This window comes from Vanessa atalanta, chromosome 16 (assembly GCF_905147765.1).
Source record: "Vanessa atalanta chromosome 16, ilVanAtal1.2, whole genome shotgun sequence".
NCBI classification, from domain to species: domain Eukaryota; kingdom Metazoa; phylum Arthropoda; class Insecta; order Lepidoptera; family Nymphalidae; genus Vanessa; species Vanessa atalanta.
Genome location: NC_061886.1, coordinates 8,289,970 through 8,309,247, shown reverse-complemented (window position 1 = coordinate 8,309,247; position 19,278 = coordinate 8,289,970). Strand labels below are relative to the sequence as shown.

General features: G+C 31.5%; 1 protein-coding gene across 1 annotated transcript; it reads right to left on the bottom strand.

Annotated features, from left to right (window-relative positions):
- Positions 1 to 2,278: 2,278 nt before the first annotated feature.
- LOC125069858 (enhancer of split mbeta protein-like) lies at positions 2,279 to 3,434 on the bottom strand. Its single transcript, XM_047679455.1, has one exon. It carries the CDS (start codon positions 3,417 to 3,419, stop codon positions 2,670 to 2,672), a length of 750 nt encoding a protein of 249 aa, XP_047535411.1. The 5' UTR covers positions 3,420 to 3,434; the 3' UTR covers positions 2,279 to 2,669.
- Between the last annotated feature and the right edge of the window lie 15,844 nt (positions 3,435 to 19,278).

Sequence of the window (19,278 nt, the reverse complement as noted above, 5' to 3'; positions counted from 1 at the left end):
AGATTAAACTTTGCCTAACCGTATCCCACGGTAGATCTCCCGCACCACATAGACTGTTTGCACTGAACAAACATCTGACGGTGTACCCTCACTATGCCTTATTTACAGACGAACGGAACAAAGTCATAAGTCAGTGGTTGCAGTTCTTTATATTTTATTACCTTTATAATAAAGAATTTTATTTGTGCTCAATTCTAATCATATTGTTTATCTTATTCTTATTTTTAAATATTTTGCTTATGTTTAATTTATATTTTCAATAATAATAATTATTATAAATGATAATGCATGGTGAGACTACCTGTAAATAGTAGAACTTTTGCCTTGATAATATTGTAATGTAATTTTTTATTTTGGATGTGATATTGTATCTACTGTTGGTTGTCCTAATGAAAATAAAATAAAATAATGATTGTATAGTTTAAATAGAGTAAGTGGATTATCTTGTATGTTCTAAGTTAATAAAGAAATTAATTTAAAAATAGTTTCATTATCGAATCAATGCTATTATGTTGTTGACTTGGTTCAATTTTTTTTATTAATATTATTCAAAACCGTAGTAGGAAGCGTTCTTACGATTTATACCAGACGCAAAACTCTTTTTAGTCGGTTAACGCATACTGATATTTAAATGTCTGTTAAAATATTAGTTACTTTTTTAAGTTAAAAAAGTATACAATAGGTGTAGCTTATAACTTTCTACCACTTATTTTGATATGGGCTATTATTGTATTCTGTTTTTAAATTATTGTGACGGTCTCTGTGATTTTTTTTTATATATGTCTTAGATGCAGTGTATTCGGCCATTGTAACTACAGATACGAAAGATAAAAAATCTTAATTCCTTGGGTCGGTGGCGAATTGGCAATATAGGGTTAATAATTCTTTGACGACCTCCGTGGTCGTGTACACCGGTTTTCATGAGTACGCCACTCCGAGGTCCCGGGTTCGATTCCCGGAAAGAAAACTAATGAACTTTTTCTACATTGACTCGTCGATGTAGAAAAATTTCATTAGTTTTCTATGTTGTCTTGGGTCTGGGTGTTTGTGGTACCGTCGTTACTTCTGATTTCCATAACACAAGTGCTTACATTGGAATCAGAGTAATGTATGTGATGTTGTCCAATATTTATTTATTTATTTATTCTTACCGTGTTAATGTCTATGGACGTGAACAATTACCTGGTGGTCTATTCACCAGTCCACGTATCTTTATTAAAAAAAAAAACTGATATTGCAATTTATAGTCTAAAATCAGCTTAATAAGTAAAATTGTAATAGTCGACTTTTATTGCGAGCGATCGCAAAAATTTTCGATCAACATTCAGAATACACAATATATTACATACTTAATTTATCAATTAATATAAATTATTATAAAAAATACGATGATAATTAGAATTTTCGTCAAAATGTAAATTAGCTATTTATTTTTTTGAGAATGTAACATTTATTCTTTTAATCTTTCGGTAGATAAAATGAAATGTTTGCAAAACGATGACATTGTTTTCATTAGTGTGTATTAATTAATAGCAATGTTCTCTATTTATTTGATATATATATTTGATGTTCATAATATATGGAGATTTTAATTAGATAAAGTCCAAATTATTCTTATATTTTTTTGGAAATGACGCAATTTCATTATAGAGCGATGATTTTGACATTTCGATTTTTATATTTTGAATATATATTTCTAAAATTTGTGTATAATATAGAAATACACAAAAAATATTGTGAAATTAGTTTTTCAATCATCAATTTAGTCGAAAATAAGCTATCTCAGTCGGTCTCGAAGAACCGTTCGTAACGGCTGATGTTCGCGATAGTACGACAGCGTGAGAACTGACATTTACCCGAGTGACTCTTGAATATTTCATGATTACACTTTTATTGTTCATTGTACCAACTTGTTCCACCTTCCTATAATTATGCTACGTGAATCATTTCGATGATCACAATATGTTTTACATAAAGCTATAAGTGTGTAATAAAAATTAAAATTTTCACAAAGGTGAACGGTTCTACTTATATTTATTTTTTATCCGTACGTTCACACGCAATCCAGTTTATTCAACAATGTAACATGATAATTCACATTGGAATCGGATTTAATTTAATTTGAATTATAGATTCTTGTTTTAATACTTAATCCAATATTATTTATACTAATGAGATAGAAGGGATTAAGTGACCATTCACCGTCGACTTGGAAACTATTACGGGTTAACTAAAACAAATATATTATAATATACAACCTTTTTATTATTCTCTTTTCTTTCACTATTATAGCGATGTATATTCAAAAGCATATGTCTTTACATAGACCTAACAAACTCCTATTCGAGTAGAGTCTACAAATATGTATCACAGTATTAACTTAGGTACTACGCTAAACTATGGTACTTCTTAATATTTTAACAAGTAAATGCATAACCGACGCGGAAGACGTTGAAGTTAGGAATACAAAAATAACAGTTAACTCGTAAAAACAAAACCTTATTTTATTAAATTAAAAACAAACTTCAACAAGCAAAGCGAGTTCATGCATAATTTTCTAACACATCGGTTCTAGGAACGTTAACGGTATCAAACAACAAAACATTCGTAACTATCACACTGGGGTCACAATCCTGGACGTGGGGACGAGATCATGAGGTGGCGGTGGGTCACCACGGCCGCCACATCGACTGGGCGGAGTCTGGCTCGGAGGCGGGGCTGTGTGGCGGCGAGGGCGGTGCGTATGCTCTTTTCGTTCCAATCGTTTCCACGTCAATTGGTTCCTCTGCCTGTCTTTTAAGTCCTCGTTCCACTAGTGACGTCCTTTGAAGGACCTGGGCTGGCTGTGCTGCTGCCGGTGCCGGTGCTATCGCTTGCACTGGAGTAGGTCTCGCAACAGCACCAGGCGCAAGCGGCTGAGGTTGCACAACTGGAGGGGCTTCTAATCTTCTTATACAATTGCTTAAATGCTGAAGCAACCTCGCTCCAGCTTGAGGATCAACGGGGCCTTGTCGATGCATAGCATTAGCTGCAACAGTGGCGTTGGTGATAAACTGTGACACTTCCGTAGCACATTGGGCGAATCCTGCACGGAAACGTTCGGCGTATGACATTTCGGGTTTAAGCACTAACTGTCCTCTTCGTTTCAAGCTGTGGAGATGGCGTACTGTCAGTTCCAATATGTCAGCTTTCTCCAATTTTGAGACGTTTTCACCTTCAGCTTGGAGCGCGGTAACCATGAGATCTTTGAGTTCATCGAGACAACGATTGATACGAGCGCGTCGCTTTCTTTCAAGCATTGGTTTCATAACTTTTCTGTATTGGTAAGTGCGGGAAACGGGCTCCTCGTCAGGATGCGCGTGCGACGGCGGATGGAAAGCCCCATGCGGCGGGGACATAGTGCGTGTGGGAAGGATCATTATTGTTGCTCTCGCGGCGGGTTGTGAGCGAATGGCGCGCGCGTTGCTCACCGCTCTGCTTTTATGCGCCCTACACCGATTGTGGCAAAGCGCCCGTGATAAAAATAGGGGTGGCGCGCAATATATTTTAGAATATAAATTAAAATATTATTTAATATATTCGTTACAAATACGTTGCTTAAAACTGTGTTTTTAAATATTATTATATTATATAACATTGTGTGTTATACATTTTAAAAAGCGCTTGCGAAGATTAACCTGAATCCGGTATATATATTTTATTATTAAATCAAAAAAGTTTATGATTAAATTAAAATTTGTAAGATATTTATTAAAAATATACATAAATAATATGAAAACGTTATTGTTTTCTACATACCTTAATTAATTTTAAGGAAAACTAGATGTTTTTCTATTACTTTACACGTTCGTGTTGTATTAATAATTTATATACTAAAGTGTGCATCTAAAATTTGCTTTGCAAAATTATACACATCGACTCTTTCTTTTTAATCGAATTATATTGTTTTAACATTTGTATTCATATAGCTTTAAATACAAATTAAATATTTAATTATATAAATATCTATATTATATTGCCTAATATTTTTCTATCATTAGAGAACAGCTGCTCGATGAGTTTCTTCAGGGGAGTCAGCTGATGGCACCTGGCCAGCACGTTCCCACGCGCACCCTCCTTGAAAGCTGCAGACTCAGTAAGACGCTCCCCTTGACGCGAGTCAATGACGTAATGACATCAATGACGTCATACGCATAAGTCCCCCAACGACTCGTGGCTATACATTAAATCACTGTCACCACAAATTTATTTCATTTTTAACAAATAATAATTATGAATTTAGTGGACAAACTAAGCTTATAATAATTAATTTATAAAAAAATCAATCAATTTCTAAAAAAGTAAAAAACTACGTTAAAAATGTATTTGACATTGATTGTGATATCATTTGATTCAATTTCTTTTGTTTGATGAACGACATAATATATTTAATAATTATTGTTGCATGTGGCAACCCTGCAGCACGCTCACAGGTCCCGCGACACGCGGCGTGTTATCGTCGGTCATACAGACAGACAAGACGGATAGAAATTGCTATACAAACTTTTTACTGGTTAGGCACATAAAATTATCAGTTTAGAAAACGTTTGATGGCTTTGTATGAGTTTGTGACAGTATGAAAGTTATACTATGATCTACTTTGATATACTGATAATAATTATTGAAAGCTTAGAGTAATTTATCGATCTGATAATATGATAAAAACTTCAAAACTTGATAAGTAAAATAAATCTTAAAACTTAAATTAAAAAGAAACACGGAAATGTGACTTTCCCGAGCGTTCTAGATTAATGTTACGATTTTGCAATATCGTCAATCTATCAGTGTCACCAATAATTTATCTACTGCTTTGTACTTACACAAACGACTCGTCTTAATTAGTCACAAAAACAATAACATTCGCTTTATCGGTGTAAAGGTGTGAGTTTGTTCCCAGCACCGCTAGTCGACTCGACACCGACCCATTGTGCGGTCGAAACTGCCGTGACGCTACTTACTCCAATTCTGTCTTGAACCGCTAGACATCGAAACGTCTTAAGTTACAAAGGAGCCTTTTCGACAGGCGAAATGTACCGCTCGCTGCGGCCCCTCGTCGCTTCCGACGTTTTAGTATCACACCTTTATTATCGATCCAAAGCAGAAAGACGTAAGTAGCAGATAATTCTATACAGAAGCGGGCATTCTTCCTCGCGCCGCGATGTCGTGGGAAAGCCCGTGCCGCGCGCGTTCCCACACACTCGGCCGGCACAAGCCAACCGATAAATTATCATAATTCCATTGTGAGTGAGACGGTACTAAGAAATTTTATACTTCATCAATCGCTGCGTTGAATATATTAGCGCGTGGACAGAGGCTTTGTTGACTCGGTGACGCAAGTACTTCGGACCCACCCGGGTCGCATTTACATCACGTATATATAACTATTATTATGTTTATAGAGACAATTCGTCCTAGATATTGCGGTTTTTAATGTGCGCAATTTCAGTGTGTGTATCTAGGAAGCATATCACCGCCCACGCATTCTTTGTGGTTAGATAAAAATTTAAATTAGGTATGTTGTTACGTATGTTCAACATAGGTATACACGTGGATTATTTTTGTATGTAATTAGTAGTCAATGAAGTGATTACATTAACAGAATATATATAAAAAAAGTAAATGGCTTTCATAACTAGGTACGTATTTTATTCATAAGAGGTACTAGTTTTTCATAGAATTGTTAAATACTATAATACAAAATGTTAACTATTTAATTGACAGAAACTAAGCAAAATGTATTCAATAATTTTTATTGCCAATAAAGTGTCACAATGTTTATTAAAACAGTATCGTCTTGTTCTATATTATAATCCCACTTTTTTTAAGACACATAAATCATATGAAAATAATATGTGGGTGGAATACATTTAAATCGATCGTATTACTTATTTGCCAATAAAAGGGAAAGGTCAAATAACAGTGGCTCTCGACCCAGACATACATTCCAGAGAAGAGTATACGCACTGCATACACTTTGATAACTATTTCATTCGTTATCTATATTTCTAATTTAAACAAAATAATATAATTGCAAATTCGCTCCAAAATTTTGAATATGCTCTGAATATATAACGGTTATTTAGACAAAAAAAGATATAAATATTTATTATAATACAATAAAAATTCTTTTCGATGTCACTATATCAAAGTTGAGTCCCCTAAATATTGGCATCATTTTTCCTTTTTATGGTCGACTTGTGAATAAATGGACGTTTTTCTGAAAAAATATATTGATTTTTTTTGAAATTGGAATCATATACTCTTTATAAATAGCTTTACAGTAAAACGGGAATAGTTCACAGGGTTATAAGTTGTCACTTCTGTAATGTATGGTAAGAAATATATTTCTAAGCGATATTGTCAACGCAGCCAAGGGATCTATTTCCCTAATACTGTAACTATTAATAGAATCATTAACCATTTATGGATATGTCATTTCGGATCTTGATATGGATACGGATATTTGAATATAATTTTACCGGTTTCAGTTTTGTTTACGGATATTTGATTAGAATGTGTAAGAGAAAAAAATTACAATGTATGAATTTTATTTTATTTGTAGCCTATTATTTAGTATAAGTATAATCACAGAAAAAAACAAATAGCGTTAAAATACAATTATCTATTCTCTTTAAGTAAAAGTATAATAAACATTATATTCTCGGTTTGGATTACGGTTACGGATCGATTTTTATTTCGGATATCCGATAGTTTTTATTATGGTTATGGAGCTCCAAAACATGCCCGGTATTAACTTTTTTTAATTAGGTACGCAATTTTAGTAATATTTTTAATACGAGATAATATTTACGTGTTAATATTTAAGATTAATATTCAGACGGTTTATGATATAGTTGAACCACATTAATAGCGATTATAAAAACGTTAAAAATTAATTTGAATATTTTTAATTAACTAATAAATAATTCTATTTCTTTTAGCTCGAGTTTTAAAACATATAAGATAAGGGTAAGTCCCAGCGGGGGTGTTTTGGATCAACTTGACATTTAAAATATTTTTAAAAACTTCGCGACACGCCATTTGTATAAGAAAATAGGTTATATTTTTAAATTTAAAATAAAAAAGAGATTTGTATAGATACCGTCTAGGATTTTTTTTTTAAATTGTAAAAGACATTAAAACATTATTCGATATGAAAATCATATTTAAATAAAAATACATAACATCTGTCTTTGTAAATTGCAAAATAAATAATGTGGTTATAAATATTCATATTTGAGGAAATATATAAAACGTATAATACTGAATAAACAACACATTCAAAAAACGATAAATAATGTATTTATAAAACCGTGAGAAAAATCAATGTGGAATTTTTGTTTTTATTGATACAATAAAATAGTGTTGTATGTGATGGAGATAGAACGGATCCGAAATAAAATTAGAACCTTACATCGCCAATGCGCCTCTGAACTTGGGAGCCAAAATATTGTATCCCTTGTACCTGTACTCTGGCTCATCCATCCTTCAAACTGGAACACAAAGTTATATATTTTGCTGTTTGACAGTGGCATTTCATTTCTGATTAGTGCCTTATTAACGATAATTATGATAAAAAATACATCTAGGAATATTAATTTCCGGAATTGTTTTAGGTATAATGTTCTACCTACATCTTAGAACATAATGTTCTACCTACATCTTAGAACATAATGTGACTGTTAAATTGTTAATATATCTTCAGCAGTTCTGAAACAGACTTACGGTTTCAGCTATTTTGATGCGCGTATCTCTTAAATGTAACAATAATTATAACAGATTTTTAATTTTGGTACGCAAATCTTAACCGAAAATTATGGAGCGAATTACCATACTAAATTATCATGTTCCTAATTTGTGTTTATACTTCATCTCGTGTTTGGTGGTGAAGGAAAACAACGCTAGGAAAGCTGCATATGTCGGGAAAAAATCTGTAACATGTCACTTAGACACAGACTTACACACAGGAATAAGCTCCAAGATTTCTCTAGCGGATTGGCCTAAGACAAACAGAGGAACATTTTCGTTTCTTACTTTGCATAACATTTTGACATTTCACGATCGTTTTTTGCGCTGAGTTTCGTTAATTTGTTTTGTCAGAATATCTGTCACAGTTATGTTAACATAGTATAACGTTTTTTTATATTTATATAATACTAGTTGTCGTCCGCGGCTTTGTTCACATTTTAGAGATTAGTCGTCAGGCGTTAGGTGTAAAAAAGTAGCCCATGTCCTTCCTCACGGTTCATGGTTACTTCATACCAAGTTTCATCAAATTCGGATCACCAGTTTAGCCGTGAATGCATAACACGCTTAGTTACTTTCGCATTTATAATATTCGTATAGATATTTTCGGTCCCTTACATTATTAACCAATTTCAGGCGTTCATGCATTACCGAATGGTAAAGGTATGTCTGTCAAACAACTCCAGAGCGACGAAACGACGAAGCATTCAAATATTTGTAGTTTAGGGTGTACTGAACTCGCAAGCGTTATATTTACACAACAATATCGTGGTTTAATCTATAAAAAAATCAACATTAAACTGTTTACACGAGACACTTGATATGGAAAAATATTTTATCACAAGTATTAGAATCAGCAGGTTGTCGCACCTGGCCGCACCCTGATTTAGTGTTCCAAGTATAAATGCGTAGGTTGCACCTGGACTGAACCTATTTCGAATATAAAAAGATAGGTATAATATATACGAATTACGTAAATATATTTAGTTTGAACTGCAGATTTATGCTGCTTTATAATCTTTTAGCAACTTGCTTTTGTGAAAAGTTTTCATCAAAAATTAGTTGAAATACACGGTTAATGAGCCTACAGTTATGAGAATAAAGTTTGTCTCATTGATCTAGTGGATAATATATAACATCACAGACCCAGGATCACAAGTTAAAGCCCTGAGTCAGGCTAATAAAAAGTTATTAGTTTTCTCTGTCAAGAAAGTCAGTAGCAACCTTGACTCTAGAAGTTGCCAGAATTTACACTTCCATGCTTCAGAAAATACAACAAAGCTGTTGGTGGTCCGCCTGAATATTTTTGGTCAGGTCGGGCTTATTGTGAGAGAATAGATGAGGCACAAGTATTTGTATACACACAATCAGTTGTGTCAACTACCGAAAAAAAAGCCACTTTACATATACCTATACACGTCGTCAGGACCATAAACAACTGTATTTTACATTGTACATGTACAATAATAAATGCTTAGAGATGTGTAACCTCATCATCCTCCTGCCCTTATTCCAATTCACTTGGGGTCGGTGCAGCATGTCTTCTTCTTCCATACTTCCCTATCCGACGTCATCACACAAGTAACTTTCTTTCATGTGTGACCATTAAGTGGAAACATATTACATTATAATATCAATAAAAAATAAAATAGCCGCAGTTATGTGTGAACTAAAATGAAAACAATTTAAAACTGACACAAATCACTTATATGTATTGTAGGAGTTAAGACATTTTGAAAATTTCTATAAAAGTACAAAAAAGTTAACAATAATAATTCAAAGGATTAAAAAACATAGTTCTATATATTTCTTAGAATGATTGATTTGTTACTTTTATCATATAACAAATCATCTCAAGTTACCGTTCAGAGAGGCAGACATGTAACGTACAAGTTTTTTTTTTTTTCTATTAAATGCAATTTATATATACCGTTGTACTCTTGCGCCCGCCTACCGCCACGCCCGGAAACCAAGCTGGACAAATAGAAATTACCTTGTTAATATTAATGGTTAGTAATACACGTACTGTTTTTAGCTAATACATTTATATACGACCTCACATCGCAACTTTTAACTTAGATATGATCCATATTTTTCTTATTTAATCAGTCTTAATAATATCATCGTATTTAATTATAATAATTGTGAATTTTAATTGTCGGTAGAAAGTAAGTAGTGAATTAGTTACTAGTTCCTCTCAGTGGAATTTAAATTTGGAACGTGTTGTAAATATTAATTGATCGTGTAAAATGACGTTTCAAAATGGATTGTAATAATATTCGAATAAATCACCGATTTTTAAAGTTAACTTTTATTCGTTTTGATCAAATTAAATCGTGTTAATTAAATATCTTTAGTTTTTTCTTGTCTATTTTGTCTTAATGACCATCTGATATGAATACATTGCATTGCTGAATTTTAGTCTGAATGGTGAGTGTACCGGCACAAGGACATAACGTCTCAGATCGGACGCTGGCAACTTTTTAACATTTTAAAAAGTAGTTTATATTTTGACTCGTCACAAAATTACCACATTCTTTTATTTTCAAAAATAAATTACAAAACAGGTTTTTAATGTTCGTCTTTTCTACACTAGTTCACTAAAATTTATATATTATTTATATACCTACACACTGTATCAAACGGACTAAGATAGATATGGCTACATATATAAGTATATACATAACATATAATTGATAATACCATTTTGTATGTGAACGCCTACCGCCTTGCGTATGAGTAAACTATGTTGAACAAATAGTCAACAATTTATATAGCGCGAATGTTGACATTAGTATGCTATGCTTAGTCAGTAACACATATATAATGAGGCTTAGGCTTTGTTCACACTTAACATTAGGAAATACGCGCAGAAATTTTGTAAGAACAATAGTTTTTATGAGATCATAAAAAAAGTCGTTCCAAATTTAAATATTTCACGAAGTTTTTTCGTTTTACGATAACTCGATTCGAATAGTCGTACTCAATCAAATGAGTAAATAAAATATATGCTATTATTGTTTATTGCAATAGCAACTGGCTGTATAATAACTGCTGTATCTGAAGAGCGTAATTGTAACTTATACAAACGGTGGCTGCTCCACGATTGTCGTTTGAGAGGGCTTGTCTATTTTGTTTCTCCTGAAATGAAAAAAAAACTAATGTACGCCTTTCTTACCAGTTTATAGGGAATTTAATAAAGTTGATACTAAAATGCATACATCATTTAATTTTCCTTCAGTAGTGTTTTGATCTCCTTAGATATAAGTCCATATATATAACGAAAACATATAATTTATTTAAAGATTTGCAAAAGACTTAAACGCTTGTAAAATTATATAAATACCTACTTTTAATCTGTAATGCTTATCTCGCAATCTCGGTATGAAATGTGCGGTTTTATTAGCGAGTAATATCCGTTATTTTTATTGATCCAGATAATAAAATATAGAACATATATCAAATAGGTTTTATTCTTGTCTCATAAATATGAACTGACGAAGTAGGTTTGACAATATATTATTTTACGCCTACCGACACGCCTCGTTTTCATTCTTTTTCCAAAGGTTTAATTGGCAAATTTAGCTAATTTTATATACGTCATGTAGATTACAGATCAATGTAGAAGATTTAAATATACATTTATTATTCACTACATTTATATATTTTAAGTTTTTGGTTGTGATGAAATTTTACGAATTTCATCGCCACGTTGCAGTTACGCGCTCTTCTTAATTATGAAGTTTATGCAACTGCGTATTACTAATTCACTAGTAATTGGACTTTGTCACATGGTTTCATTTAAATGATGAACTTTGGATGTGACGAAATGATTAATTTTGATCGTGCAATTTTTGTTACTACGTCATAATTTAAATCGGGCGCAGTATAAAATTTCGCATGCAAGCTAATCTTTGATAAAAGTAGTCACTAGTTTTGCGTCGCTTATTTTGCTTATATTAATCAACCTACATATCTTACGCTTGGTATAAATATACACATGTAACACCTATGATCATAGAGATTGCAAGGACTATTCCAAGGGTGTGGGTGCTTTCCTTGTAATCTCTTAAACAAATAGTTTTAAATAATTTAGATGACTTTTTTTGGTTTTAAAAGTTTTATTATTATTATTTTTTTTATTTGTTTTATCGTAACGCATAAGTAGGTCGGGATCGTACCAACGATTTTCACATCGCGAGGCAACAGTATGGTATGGTTACAGTAGTGCAACTGAAGCGTTAATATTATAGTTAATAATGGACTAAATACTTAGTCACAATATTTAAAAAGGGTTAGAGGTACTAAATTCTACGTTAGTTTTATGTTGAAGAACATTCGTCTATATCAGTTATTTTACAGTATGTACCTCAAGTTGTTTAAGCATTTTTTTGTTAATGTTTTCATTGCACATAAATTACCATACAAGGAATAAAAATAACAAAAAAAATATTTGTGAAATTTTCACATTCATATTTTTTTACTGCGAGCTACTTCGGTCTAAAGCTTTCAAGTGAAAAAATCTTTCCGAATAATTGCCTCATTAATGTCAAAGTTCCTGTCACGCACTTCACTACGTTGGGTTACGTAAATGAAAATGTTTTGGAAATATTTGTCAGTATGTAAAAAATATAATCTTAGAAATTAAGCTTTCGAATTAAATTAATTGAAGTATAATTTATTTAACAAACCTATATTATTATATAAATTGAACTCCTACCATATAAATCTGTTACAAATATTTGTAAAGAAATAATGAATTGGTTTTGTTAAACAATTAATTAGAATAAAAGAAAAAAATATATTTATAGTTTTCATTACTTATCATGTAAATAATCCTACGTCATTTTACAAGCATACCCGTGAGCTCGATCATATAGCCAACTTTGAAAAAGTCGAATGAGTGCACAATAAGTTTTATCTTACAGAGTTGATGCGTGGGCGCAGATTACTCGACCGTGTACGATCTAACTCCAACCTCGTGTGACGTGAAGCGCTACTTGTGTGACGTGACGTATTATGGACTATAAAAAACATTTAACAGTCAAAATAATATGACATGACGCTGTGATTGCATTAAATAAATTTACTGTAGTAGCGATCTTGAAATATTATGATAGTATTAATCAAAATATTTTACAGTTGTTATGCTTATTTACAAGAGATCTAGGAAAATATTTATTTTAGTAGTAGTAGTACCGTTAGATCACCAACTTCACCAAAAAATCTATAGTTCGATATATGTATCGAACTATAGATTTTACGTACGATTTTACGTACGTACGTATGCGTACATATACTCATTATAAATCGTATAATGTACGTATGAACGTATCATTGTTTACGTATATAGATTACCATATATATTTTGGGAGGGTAATGAAAGTTTCAACACAAATCCAAACGTATAGCGACATACATGATGAAGACAAAACAACTCGAATTTAGTTGGTGGCGAATTTTCAAATACAAAAACTTTCTGTTTATCATAAATTTTCAAGTAAATGGAATATTTTTTAAAGGTGATGATTTTTTAAATGACGAAATCGTCGTTGTTGCCATAACACAGAAGTGAAATCGACACGCAATTCTATCCACCTATAAAATATATTTGATTTTATAATCACAATGTTATACAGATAAGATCTCCGATAAGATTATGCTAACACGTTAACATAATCAATTTTTATAAGAACTTTGTATGTTTACATATTTATAAATGAGCATTTGAATATAACATCATTGCTGTTAACATGAACCTGACTTTAAAATTAAAACTCGAATAAAGTCTTAGACTTAAAAAAACCCACGAAGGCAGAAATTTATACATTAATAATTATGATAAGACTTCATTTCCATAGTTAATATCTAATTATTACTCTTTGTCATGTTGGTAATCCTAAATAAATAAATAATGCAGCTATATAGCATACCATAGCAATAAACATGTCCTCGAATTGTATTAAGTATATTAAAAGCAGTGCTAATGTTGGTAGTGGTGAACGATTGTCCACGCATAGGGTGTTGAGGGTTGAGGTTAATGTAGGCAAAAAGGTATTCTGCTTACCGCCAGTCTACTTATATCATTATCTACGGTCACGCGTCTTCTTCTATAGAGCTTTGACCTTACTCATCTTTTTATTTAAATAAAAAATGTATTTACATACATTAAAAAAAAATAACATTCGTAAATAAATCTACGTGTTTATCAGATATCGTATAGATTACGATCTGATTAAAACTTATTTTCTTAACAACAAACAATACAAAATTACCTATTACGTACATATATTTTATTGCTTCTAATATGTCTTTTGTTTCGTAGAACATTGGAATATCAAGAAATTTGGCTTCAAAATCAGATTCTATTAGATTAGTGAAATTAATACTTATATATAAGATGACGGTTGAGTAGGGACATGCCCAGCGACAATAAGTCACGAAGCCTTATCAAATAGGGGTCTTTCTTATGTCCCTTTGATTATTCCCATCGCTATAGGTGTCAAAGAGTCCGGGCCAATTTAAATCGCATTACCTTGATAACTCTATTCGTGTGCAATATTATGCATAGGAGAATTACGAAATGGTGAACATATGGATTTTTCTAATGACCATAGAGTTATAAAGGTTATAAAATATCCGTGTTATATTTACGAAGTTTTTATTTAGACTATGTCATTGTTAATTTTTTTTATGGTGAAATGAAAATGTGCACACTATCTTTTTTTATGTTGACAGGCGAATGGGCCACCTTTTCGTAAGTGGTCACCACCGCCAATAGATATTGGCGCTGTAAGAAATATTGACCATTCCTTACATCGCCAATGCGTAACATCCTAGCGCCAAGCTCTTCCACGGAGTGACCTCTATAATTAAATTTAATTAAGTAACAATTTTTAACTCATAATATAAACAGAGTAAACTGTTTTAATTATAGTGTTTATTAATAATAAAAGAATAATATTTTACACCTTTTTTTATTTCAATTATTCACTTCTTCACATTCTTATGACTACAAATCAGTGTTTCAGCACTCATGGAAATGAACCATTAAGCTATTTAAATATTAGAGCTGCCCTGCCCTCGGGCAATTTGTCCAATAAAGACGAACATTAGCAACGAATAATGCAATATTAATGCGTAAATAGTGCGTTTCGATACGCATCGTTTGCAATTTTGTTTTTATTTAAATCATAACACTGTTGTATGTAACGACTACGATACTACTTTAATAGTCGTACGACTTTAATACTAATTTAAGTTACGAAGTACGTTTCATATAACATATATAAGAGAACATACGCTTATGTGTTTATATGTATATTACGCAGTGAAATATATATCAGTTAAAAAAGCCAATTATATATAATACGTACAGATGCTATTAATTTCTTCAGTAATAAGAATGAATGGGACTATAAAAGATCAATACATAATTATAATACAAAAAGTCACAGCCGCAAAAGTCCGTCGAAAAACATAAATAAAATTATACCTACTACAGATAATGTATATTTTCTTTTTTTTTATTAATAATCATACACAATTTCCCTACGTAAGTTAAGATGTTATTAAAATAATAAAATATAATTAAACGTATCTACAAAACGGGCGTTTACATCACAGCTTCATGGCTGATTAAATTACAAATGTGCGTATCGAGATACGAAGAAGAAGTTAACGGAACTTACTCGACGTTTAAGCCTTCATTATATACAATGTTTCGTACGCAATGATACATCGGTTCCCTTAAGGGCTCAATTAGAGCATTCTTTTTTCAGTAATTAACAGCTAGATCTAGCCTGCGGCTTCTCTTGGGTGGTTTAAGATACAGTTATAATAACTTGATTATTAAACCTTATCGTGGAGTGGTTTTTACTCGTGTTCTTTTTAATAGGTTTTAATTTTTATCCATCTTATCAGCTATTGAAATAAATTATCATAAATTTTAAGATGTTGCCTTTATATAAATACATTAGCATTCGTTGTCAATGTTGATGCTGTAAGGTTTGCTCGCCAGTAGTTACCATTTATACTTTGTACTGCTGTGTTCCGGTTTCGAGATTAGGTGAGCCAGTATAATGAGAAGCACTAGTGATACGGTTGAGGGTATATTGACGGTGCTATGAATGGCTTACATTGGTTGCAGTAGCGATGTTTATAGGTGATTAATTCCACTGTACACAATATGGCTCATTAACTAGTATCTGATCTAGACCTTAATGCACAAATGTTGAATAGTAAATGTTATAGTAAATGAGTAACTTAAGCTTAGCACACTAATTTTATTTACCTTTGATGTAAAGTTTAAAATCATTATTTTCAATCGAAAAAAATTAAAAACGACAATAATTATGTTATTGTTAAAATCGTGAACAAATTGACAAAACACGATCGTATCAACAGTAATTTTATATTTCACGTGTGATTACATCGAAAGACCTCGTCGTGCGTATATATCATTTATAAGGGCATATATACAATAAAAATGAATGCGAGTACAGCCTCAGGCGGTAACTAGTGTTCGGTACGACGCGAATATGACAGTCGCTTGCGATCATTAAAGAAATATATTACCATGCATTATCCGATTATGGATGCATACTTCTTACATATATTTCATCTCTCAATCCATTTTTTTCTACATTTCGTATTTGTATGCAATTCATCATCATTTAATGACGGTGGACCATTTTAAATCATCATTAAAGCTGAACTAGCTTGACCGTTCTTAAAGAGGGTATGCGTAAAGAAAAATAAGTTCTTTATGTTTCAACTTCGTCGTTTAAAGTTATATGATGTTCTTAAAAACGATTGTATTTCTATAATTTTAATTCGTTTTGAGCTAATTTAAAGTCTATATGAAGAATAATTATTTTATTTCATTTTATTTATAGTAATATATCGAACATTTTACGCGTACTTAAATTTTACAAAAGTGAACATACGGCTACAAAAATAACGCGAGTTCCTAGAGAATGTGAATGCGAGTTTCTTTGTCATATTGAAAAGTGTAAGTTTTACAAAATTTAACACGAAACAATCTATCTTCTCAGATCTGGTTATTATAAGTCGCGGTTGTTGGTTTTAAATTTGAATATCAATAAGTAAGTGTATTGAATCTTTATGAAATTAAAAAAATGAATATATTCGTTGTATCGTTTAAATCCCAATCACTTTTTATTGGGCTGACCTTGGGTTTTGAACCCAGAACCCCGGGATCTCTTCGCTTATATCAAGCCATTAGACTAACGAGTCAGTACAAGCGCTGATAAGTGTATAAAATAACGGAAGTCAATAACAACAAAAAGCTTCTAAAATGTCTCTGTAAAACTATTTTACGATTGATAAATATCAATTAATTATCATTTAGTTAAATCTTGGAGTAATCAATCTCTTCCATAGATGTCAGTATTCAATAACACAATTATATTCCTTACTACTATCTTTATTCTAGAAAACCCTGACAGACCCTGTTCTTCCTGAGTGTATTATTTCAAGCGATCGTAAAGTCTAAACTATTCCTCCGTAGTATTAAGCAAATTTATTATATAAGCATATATCTATATACATAAAGATATATACGTCGTCGCGGATTTGTTATCAATATTTTTAAACTATAAAACTATTCCATAGAAAGCATTAATATATATTTATCATTAAGGTAGCGTTCATAACACACGTATACTAACCGTATTTTCATAGAATTACATTGTAAAATTGGTCACCACGCAAAAGGATTTTACTTAATCGTGTTTTTTTATAATCTTTGACCTAAAGGTTCGTTCTAAGTTAATGGTGACATTTTTATTTTATCCGATGAGCACGACTTGCTCTTGATAATATATTCTTAACAAAAATTGATGAAGAAGAGAATAATTTATGTTTATTTTTTTTATAGAATAAAAGGAACTTTATTTTTTATTTCCTCATTTGCCTTATTTACGATGTGAAATATGCTAATGTAATACATTAAAAAAATCATAAATTACAATTCAATTAATTAACTTGAAACCATTGGCGTCTAAAGTATCAATATTAAAAGCCCTTTTTGCATTAACATGTTAAAATATACAAAGTTATACATTATTTATGTACTTATGTCAATGAAAATTTTGATTACTTTTGTACATTTTACATTTAATTTGATTAATGTATCTTTCATATGATATTTATTTTGAATTTTCGATGAATATTAAATTATATATAAAAGTAAAGGTTATTTATGAATTAATTTAAAATTACTCTAAAATATATACAATCGTTCCCTTTAAACACATACAATTACTTTCCAACTAGGTGACTAACTCTAAAGCCTTGATTATAAATATGTCTAGATAGACTGTCAAAGCTGATAAATCGGAAAAATTTAAGCCAACTGTAGGCCACTAAGTGCACGCACTATCTAGATATACCTAATAAATAATCTAAATGTAGTAAACTATAAATCTAAAGGTGCTGACTCCAATCCCAGGCCAATAAAATTCATTGGGTCTTTCAAAAATTCTCGGTAGCAGCACGGAGTTAGTATGTGTTGCACTACAATTTCTTGCGTCTGATCTGTCTCCGGCAATGGATTGCTGTCTTATAGGACTGACAGACGAAACAAAGATTGCAGTAATGTTTGTTTTATTTGATATCTAAATCGCCATTTTACAGGATTATATTGAATGAAATGCTACCGCCCATAGACAATGGCGCTGTTAGAAATACTAACCATAGCTTACTTCGCCAATGCGCTACCAACCTTGCAAAACTAAGATGTTACGTCCTTTGTGCTTGTAGTTACACTAGCACACTCACCGTTCAAACCGGAACACAACAATACCAAGTATTGCTGCTTGGCAGCATACTATCTGATGAGTCGTTGGTACCTACTCAGGTGGGCTTGCACAAAGCCCAGCCACCAAGTAATTCGTATATTACAAGTAAAAATGTTATGACACATAGGTAATTACAGTCCAATAATCTGGGTTTATTATATGACCCTCACGACTGAAATCGATTATCCCACAATCGTTATATTATGCACTAAAATATTATTTCAAAGTTCACATTTGTATATATAATTGAAAAGATACATTAATGTAACTTCATATTAACATAAAAACCATATATTAAATAACCACATAGATTATAAGTTACTTTACATAATAGATCTTTTATGTATATTTAATCTTATAAGACAAAAGAACAAGTATATTGCTGTATAAATGGATGTTAATGTTTTTGTTAACTAAATACTTTAGTTTAAAGCATCCATTATGTTAAAATTTATTACATTACATGATAAATCTGTCTTCCTGATAGATAGAGTCTTCTATTGTTCAAAATAAATTTCCCGTTTGTTTGTCCCGTAATTTATTCGTAATAGCATTATAGTAGTTGCAGTATGTTCCAAATAAAGACAAATATATTGAAATTCGTTTTATAAAATATTTTATGTGAATGAAATAAAATTTCTGCAGCTCCCTTTTGCAATTATTTTTTTAT